General features: G+C 34.9%; 1 protein-coding gene across 1 annotated transcript; it reads right to left on the bottom strand.

The window, feature by feature from the left end:
- Window positions 1-1,904: 1,904 nt before the first annotated feature.
- Window positions 1,905-7,053, bottom strand: LOC141326529 (uncharacterized). The gene is made up of 9 exons (XM_073835269.1): window positions 6,936-7,053; window positions 6,483-6,550; window positions 6,351-6,398; window positions 6,191-6,255; window positions 3,721-3,758; window positions 3,562-3,641; window positions 3,409-3,471; window positions 2,788-2,838; window positions 1,905-2,597 (listed from the first exon to the last, which is right to left on the bottom strand). Exons 1-9 carry the CDS (start codon window positions 7,003-7,005, stop codon window positions 2,544-2,546), a joined length of 537 nt encoding a protein of 178 aa, XP_073691370.1. The 5' UTR covers window positions 7,006-7,053; the 3' UTR covers window positions 1,905-2,543.
- Window positions 7,054-8,807: the final 1,754 nt, after the last annotated feature.

Genomic DNA, 8,807 nt, shown 5'->3' with positions numbered 1-8,807 from the left:
ATTTCCATGAATTGTATTAGTGATTATTATACTTTTTAAGGGAATTGTCACACAGTATTAAAGCAATTACCCCAAGAAGCCATGATTTACAGTGAATACAGGTCCTTCTCAAAAAATTAGCATATTGTGATAAAGTTCATTATCTTCTGTAATGTACTGATAAACATTAGACTTTCATATATTTTAGATTCATTACACACAACTGAATTAGTTCAAGCCTTTTATTGTTTTAATATTGATGATTGTGGCATACAGCTCATGAAAACCCATAATTCCTATCTCAAAAAAATTTGCATATTTCATCCGAGCAATAAAAGAAAAGTGTTTTTAATACAAAAAAAGTCAACCTTCAAATAATTATGTTCAGTTATGCACTCAATACTTGGTCGGGAATCCTTTTGCAGAAATGACTGCTTCAATGCGGCGTGGCATGGAGGCAATCAGCCTGTGGCACTGCTGAGGTGTTATGGAGGCCCAGGATGCTTCGATAGCGGCCTTAAGCTCATCCAGAGTGTTGGGTCTTGCGTCTCTCAACTTTCTCTTCACAATATCCCACAGATTCTCTATGGGGTTCAGGTCAGGAGAGTTGGCAGGCCAATTGAGCACAGTAATACCATGGTCAGTAAACCATTTACCAGTGGTTTTGGCACTGTGAGCAGGTGCCAGGTCGTGCTGAAAAATGAAATCTTCATCTCCATAAAGCTTTTCAGCAGATGGAAGCATGAAGTGCTCCAAAATCTCCTGATAGCTAGCTGCATTGACCCTGCCCTTGATAAAACACAGTGGACCAACACCAGCAGCTGACATGGCACCCCAGACCATCACTGACTGTGGGTACTTGACACTGGACTTCAGGCATTTTGGCATTTCCCTCTCCCCAGTCTTCCTCCAGACTCTGGCTCCTTGATTTCCGAATGACATGCAAAATTTGCTTTCATCCGAAAAAAGTACTTTGGACCACTGAGAAACAGTCCAGTGCTGCTTCTCTGTAGCCCAGGTCAGGCGCTTCTGCCGCTGTTTCTGGTTCAAAAGTGGCTTGACCTGGCACCTGTACACGGTGGCTCTGGATGTTTCTACTCCAGACTCAGTTCACTGCTTCCGCAGGTCCCCCAAGGTCTGGAATCGGTCCTTCTCCACAATCTTCCTCAGGGTCCGGTCACCTCTTCTCGTTGTGCAGCGTTTTCTGCCACACTTTTTCCTTCCCACAGACTTCCCACTGAGGTGCCTTGATACAGCACTCTGGGAACAGCCTATTCGTTCAGAAATTTCTTTCTGTGTCTTACCCTCTTGCTTGAGGGTGTCAATGAGGGCCTTCTGGACAGCAGTCAGGTCGGCAGTCTTACCCATGATTGCGGTTTTGAGTAATGAACCAGGCTGGGAGTTTTTAAAAGCCTCAGGAATCTTTTGCAGGTGTTTAGAGTTAATTAGTTCATTCAGATGATTAGGTTAATAGCTCGTTTAGAGAACCTTCATGATATGCTAATTTTTTGAGATAGGAATTTTGGGTTTTCATGAGCTGTATGCCAAAATCATCAATATTAAAACAATAAAAGGCTTGAACTACTTCAGTTGTGTGTACAGCAGCTAAGGGGTGTTGTTAGGTGTGGAGCTGCTCTAAATTCTTGTATTTTAGCCAGAAGCAATGGTTTAAAGTTTGAAAGTATTGATGGATTTGTTTTTTACAAGCACATTAATTGGTGGACTGGAGTGGTTTGGATTACTTGGATTATTTTGGTGTTTTTATCCGCTCTTTGGACTCTCATTCTGACGGCACCCATTCACTGCAGAGGATCCATTGGATGATGTTGATAGTTAATGTGATTCTCTACACCTGTGGTTACTTTGCTGGAAATCTGTGTGAATCTAAGGAGAACTGGATTCATACATACACTAAAAATCACTAAAACACCATAGATAAAAGTTATTTCAAAAATGGCTCAGAAAAGTGAAATATATTTGTAGATGTCATATATATAACGCAATCACATTACTGAATTTTAAATCTGACATGTGTTCACTATGCCAGGGGTGAGGAACGTCTGTCCTGGAGAGCTGCAGCCCCGCAAAATTTTGGTCCAACCCTAATCAAACACACCTGAACAAGCTAATGAGGTCTGAAGGGTTACTAGCCACAGGCAGGTGAGTTTTATTAGGGTTGGAGCTGAACTCTGCAGGGCTGGGGCTCTCCAGGACAGACATTCGCCACCCCTGCGCTATGCAGATAACATACATGCGAGTTATTTTTACAACTCTAGAAAGATCATTCTCTACAGCACAGGTTTTCAACTCAGTTCCTGGAGGGCCACAGCCTTGCAGAGTTTATCTGCAACCCTAATTAAACACACCTGATCCAGCTAATCAAGTCCTTCAGGCTCATTTGAAAACTGTTGTGTGTTGGAACTAAACTCAGCAGGACTACGGCCCTTGGCCCTTTAGGAACTAAGTTTGACACCCCTGAGATACAGGTACTAAAGAAAAACTGAACAGCTTGATTCTGCTCTCAGGCAACAGTTCAACCAGACTTCCTGAACCGTAAGCATCATTCACCACAGAGGAGCTCTTCTCAACATCCCCTCCCAGCAATACGACTCCGCCATCTGAAATGAACAGACACTGAGACTTACTCGCATTTATAAGTACAATGTTCTGACAAATTATAATCACATGACATTCCCTTATAAGTGACACCCATGTGAAATAAATCACATTGTTGATATAGATTTGTTAGTAATGATTATTTTGACATCTTGATATAGTCACAGCTACAAATAAGGAATAATGTTTTACCTGCATTCGCTTGTGAAGAAATACCAGCTTTTGATTCAGTAACTCAATATCCTGCAATGAAAAGAGTTTTGTTTGTTTTTATTAGCATACAGTTGAGGTCAAAAGTTTACGTAGACCTTCCAGAATCTGTAAAATGTTAATTATTTGATCAAAATAAGAGGGATCATACAAAATGCATGTTATTTTTTTTTTATTTAGTACTGACCTGAATAAGATATTTAACATAAAAGATGTTTACATACAGTCCACAAGAGAAAATAAAAGTTGAATTTATAAAAATGACCCCGTTCAAAAGTTTAAACACACACACTTGATTCTTAATACTGTGTTGTTACCTGAATGCAAGGTGTATGTAAACTTTTGACTTCAACTGTTTATCTGTATATAAAATTTACAGTCTATCTTCCTGATGACTTACAGGCATATATGACTTTTTGTCCAGTCAAATGATCTCTGTCTAAAACTAGCTAGTAAGCCTAATAACAAGTAGCAAATCATGGTTCATCAGTGACATAACTAAGCCACTTACACTTAAAAATTAAGCATTCTGTTTCAACAGGAAAGACATCAAAGCAGGAAAGAAACCTGAGTTAAATATAAGATATTAGATCAGAAGCTCACCTTCGTCATCTTTTCATGGTGCTTTAGCTTGATTTGAGGCAACAGCTCTTCTAATCTTTCAATCTGAAACAAAAGCAAAGGTCATACTTTAGTTAGTTTTAAACTGTGAATTTGTTTTACATTTAAAGAAGTATTTTGAGTCAAATGTCTCACCCTTTTCACAACACTCTGTTGTCTCGACTTCAGGGTTTTATTAATAACAGTCGTGGGAATACTTCTGGGTCTTGGATTGACTATATTCATAAGAAAAAATAAAGTCATTTTTTGAGCCAGGGATAAAATATACAATAAAAAAGACACAAGTTGTCATACCATGCTGGTAGTATTTGGCCACTTCAAGGACATATGGCCTGGGTACAAAGAACACAAACAAATGAACACATTTAAAAGTAGCCATTTCTGAAAATAAAATGAACAGAACATCATAAACAGAAATAAAAATTACCATGGTCAGACATTAATGGCATAGTTTACCTAAAAAATGAAAACTTTCTGAATACTTACCCTCAAGCCATCTAAAATTTTTAGAAAAAGATTTGGAGAAATGTAGCATTACATCACTTGCTCACCAATGGATCCTCTGCAGTGAATGGGTGCCGTCAGAATGAGAGCCAGAACAGCTGATGAAAAAACATCTTAATAATCCAGTCCAGTCCATCAATTAACATCTTGTGAAGAGAAAAGCTGCATTTTTGTAAGAACATTATGGCAAATTAACTTTAAACTAATGCATCTGGATAAATTATTAGCCCATAATCAATAGTTAATGCTTCCTTGAGCGAAAAAGCCATCTGGTCCGAATCAGGAGAGATGGTTCACAAGTTAAAACAGTTCAGAACAGTCCTAAACAAATATGTTGGTGGGTTTTGATGTGAGAGGACAACAGGAGATGGACTTTTTTTTTTTACTAAACCTACAGCAATTTTGACCTGAAACATTTAGCCAAATTGCCTTAATGAGAAATTTATTGCGAACATGCAGCTTTTCACTTCACAAGACATTAATTAAGGACTGAAAAGTGTGGATAGTATATCGTGATGTTTTTATTAGCTGTTTAGACTCTCATTCTGACGGCACCCATTCACTTCAGAGGATTCATTGGTGAGCAAGTGATGCACAGTAATGCTATTTCTCCAAATCTAATACATCTTGAATGGTCTGTGGATGGGTATTTTAAGCTAATGTTCATTTTCCTTTAACCAAGTCAAAAACGTAGTGTGTCAGCCATTTATGAAAAATGTATTTTAACATGTTTATTGTGTGATGAAATATTGTGCTTTATTTACAGCTACTTGCATTTGATGATTTAAGGCGAGACACTGCAGATGAATAGGGTAAAAAAATAGTTATCACCTTACTTACTCAGTTGATTGATTACATTGATAATTGCAAAAATTTTTGTATTACAAGTTTTCTAAAATGTTAGGTTTTAATATGCAAATGAGACATTATTTCTTGAAATATGCACTAATTTGCATACATTTCTAGTACAAAACTCTAAACACTGGATGAAGTCAGTTTCAAAATTCTTGTTAAATTTTTTTGACATATTATAGTCAAATGTTTTTACAGAGGGAATTTTGTCACTCCATAATTCAGAAAATACTTAGAACAGGCAGAAAACTATATATTTTTTTACAGTTTTTTGGGGAATAAAATATTGTACAAAACAAATTATATATGAACAAATCCCTCTGTAAAAACCTTCAGGATATAGACAAGAATAAAAATGTAAAGTTAAGTGCTACTGAAGTGGAGATTTATGGCTCAGTGTAGGAGAACTCATTTTGAGAAAACAGCCTTTAAAAATATGCATTGTAATTGAAATCTATTGACACAAATAGATAAAGTGCTATAAAAGAAACACTTAGCGGTGTCTTTTGGATGTTTTCTTTCCACTAGTCTGAAGAAACACTTTATGAAAAACCAAAAAGCACACAATCTCAAACTTGACAGGTGCATGAAAAAACTGCGTTTTTGCCTGCAGTGTCTCCCCTTAAAAGAGTAGTTCACTTTCAGAACAAAAATTTACAGATAATGTACCCCGTTGTCATCCAAGATGTTCCTGTCTTTTTTTCTTCAGTTGTAAAGAAATGATGTTTTCTGAGGAAAACATTTCAGGATTTCTCTCCATATAGTGGACTTCTATGGTGCCCCCCGAGTTTGAACTTCCAAAATGCAGTTTAAATGCAGCTTCAAAGGGCTCTATTATTATTATTATTATTTTTTTAAATAACCGATCGTTTTGCTAGATAAGACCCTTCTTTCCTCGGCTGTGATCATTTAGAGCCATTTGAAGCTCCATTTTGGAAGTTCAAACTCGGGGGCACCATAGAAGTCCATTATATGGAGAGAAATCCTGAAATGTTTTCCTCAAAAAACATAATTTTCTTACGACTGAAGAAAGAAAGACATGAACATCTTGGATGACAACGGGGTGAGTACATTTTCTGTACATTTTTGTTCTGAAAGCGAACTACTCCTTTAAGAATTTATCATTTATTCATTAAATTTGACAATTTATTAAACTGATTGACTAAATTCAAGTATTTGGTGACACGTATAATAGAGTGACACAATATTTTTATCATTTTATAAAAAAAAAAAAAATACACTCTTATTACGTATATAAAAAAATTTCAAAAATAAAAAAATAATCCAGGTACCAAATATTGGCCCATAATAAAAGAAGCATACTTCTGATGCTGCAAATTAATTTTGATTGTCATTGTTGTCTAAAGCTGACCTTTGACACTAAGTAAGGTTGTTTAAATAGACTTACATTTGCTTGCTGTTTGGTGGCATGCAGCAGTTCAATGGAATCAGACATCCTCGATTGTTTCGTATCTGGAAATTCATTTAAAAAATATTCCATTTATACAGATATGGAGCAGATACTAAAGGTTTCAAACACCACAGGAAGCTTACGCGAGTCAAAATACCTTAAGGATTATCTGAGAAGTGTCAAGCCTGAAAGAATGAGCTAGTATCTGTAAGGAGAGAAAATACTAATTTGTTTAATAACACATACATTAAATCTCGACATCTAACCCAGAGTCTAGTCAAAAACGCACTTGTTTTATGCTGGTTACTTTGGCTCCACTTGGAATGGGAACCTCCCGGAGAGCTGTGACCCTGTCATCTGCAAAACAATAACTGCTTATGTCAGCACTCATATCGTTTACATTTGCATGTGATTTGCATGTCAGCACAAAATCGTGCAACAATTATTCAAAGCCATAGTCAAAACAGTACCAGTAACTGCCTTGTGCTGTCAGATGCACCTGTTGCTGTCTATCCATCACATTGATTTAACAACACTGGCTAAAAGGTACACCTAATTACTTTTCAGTAATTCCGGATATACAAACTGTTAGAAGAAAACAAAGATGGTTGCAAAAAGAGATTATACCGCAAACCTGTTCCCGTTGCCATGGCAACCCCAGGATGCTATGTTGCGGTTTAACCATCTGACCGCTGTTTAATTAAATGCACTTCAGATAGATTATTATAAAAATTAGACCTACCATTGAGATCAAGCCTCTTGAGGGCAATCCAAACTGTAGCACCAATGTTTTCAGGGTTGAAAGCGGCCATTGGAGCATCAACAAACACTCTCAGTCCAGAATCCAGGGGGAGAGCTTGTGCCAGTTTTAACCAGCAGTGTGAAGTCAGAAACCATGCAACTATATGCAAGTGTAATTTTTCATAATCAAAGTTATAGTTAAAAATGTGTTGTTTTTAATATTAAAAGCATTAATTAATTACTATAACTCATAGCAGGAGACATAAAACAACTAAAATAAAGCACATCAGGCAATGTCCTGATGATGTTTAATAATTATTTATGTATTATAAATAGTGCTGTCAAACGATTAATCATGATTAATCGCATTCCAAAAATAAAAGTTTTTGTTTACATAATATGTGTGTGCACTATGTAGTCTAAATTTACAATGTGAAATATAAATACACAAACATACACTTTATATTTCGAAAATATCTGCATGTATTTACATGTATATATTTATATTCATATAATTGATATATAAAAATATTTTTAATATTATAAACATAAAATTTTGTTGTGTATTCATATATACATCAAAAATATAGGCTACACAGTACACATATTATGTAAACAAAAACTTGTTTTGGATGCGATTAATTGCGATTAATCGTTTGACAGCACTGTATTTAATATATAAACATCACATATTTTTCTTAAATATATACTTGCATGTGTGTGTATTTATATATACATAATAGATATACACAGTACACAGACAAAAACTTTTATTTTGGATGCGATTAATCGTTGGAGAGCACTATATTTAATATATAAACCTCACATATTTTTCTTAAATATATAAACAGGTATGTGTACTTAAATTTTTAAATAATAAATATACACAATACACAGACAAACACTTTTATTTCGGATGCGATTAATCGTTGGAGAGCACTGTATTTAATATATAAACCTCACATATTTTTCTTAAATATATAAACAGGTATGTGTACTTATATATACATAAAAAATATACACAGTACACACACAATTTTTTTTTTGGATGAGATTTAACGCGAATAATCGTTGGAGAGCACTATATTTACTACATAAACGTCACATATTTTTCTTAAATATATTAACAGGTGTGTATTTATATATACATAATAAATATACACCGTACACACACAAAAACTTTCATTTTGTTTGTGATTATTTGCGATTAATCATTTGACAGCACTGTATTTAATATATAAACGTCACATATTTTTATTAAATATATACATGAGTGTGTGTATTCATAAACACATATTAAATACACACAGTACACACAAAAAAACTTTCATTTTGTTTGCGATTAATTGTGATTAATCGTTTGACAGCACTGTATTTAATACATAAACATCACATATTTTTCTTAAATATATACATGCGTGTGTGTGTGTGTGTGTGTGTGTGTGTGTGTGTGTGTGTGTGTGTGTGTGTGTGTGTGTGTGTGTGTGTGTGTGTGTGTGTGTGTGTGTGTGTGTGTGTGTGTGTGTGTTTATATATACAAAATAAATATACACAGTACACAAACAAAAACATTCATTTTGTTTGCGATTAATCATTTGACAGCAGTGTATTTAACATATAAACATCACATCTTTTTCTTAAATATACATTTGCATGTGTGTGTATTTATATACATAATAAATATACACAGTACACAGACAAAAACTTTCATTTTGGATGCGATTAATTGCGATTAATTGTGATTAATCGTTTGACAGCAGTGTATTTAACATAAACATCACATCTCTTTCTTAAATATATACATGTATGTGTGTGTACTTATATATGCATAATAAATATAGGCTACACAGTACAAATATAATGTAAACAAAAC

Source organism: Garra rufa, chromosome 2, assembly GCF_049309525.1.
Source record: "Garra rufa chromosome 2, GarRuf1.0, whole genome shotgun sequence".
Lineage (NCBI taxonomy): Eukaryota > Metazoa > Chordata > Actinopteri > Cypriniformes > Cyprinidae > Garra > Garra rufa.
Note: the sequence above shows the minus strand (reverse complement) of the source record. Positions and strands in the feature narration are given on the sequence as shown.

What these genes read in the sequence shown, in the direction of transcription:
- LOC141326529 (XM_073835269.1), bottom strand. Translation starts at nt 7,005, where the DNA reads ATGGCCGCTTTCAACCCTGAAAACATTGGTGCTACAGTTTGGATTGCC. An exon ending in AAGTAACCAGCATAAAACAA is followed by an intron (nt 6,399 to 6,482) that starts GTGCGTTTTTGA and finishes CTCTCCTTACAG; the next exon opens with ATACTAGCTCATTCTTTCAG. An exon ending in ACCATGAAAAGATGACGAAG is followed by an intron (nt 2,839 to 3,408) that starts GTGAGCTTCTGA and finishes TTTTCATTGCAG; the next exon opens with GATATTGAGTTACTGAATCA.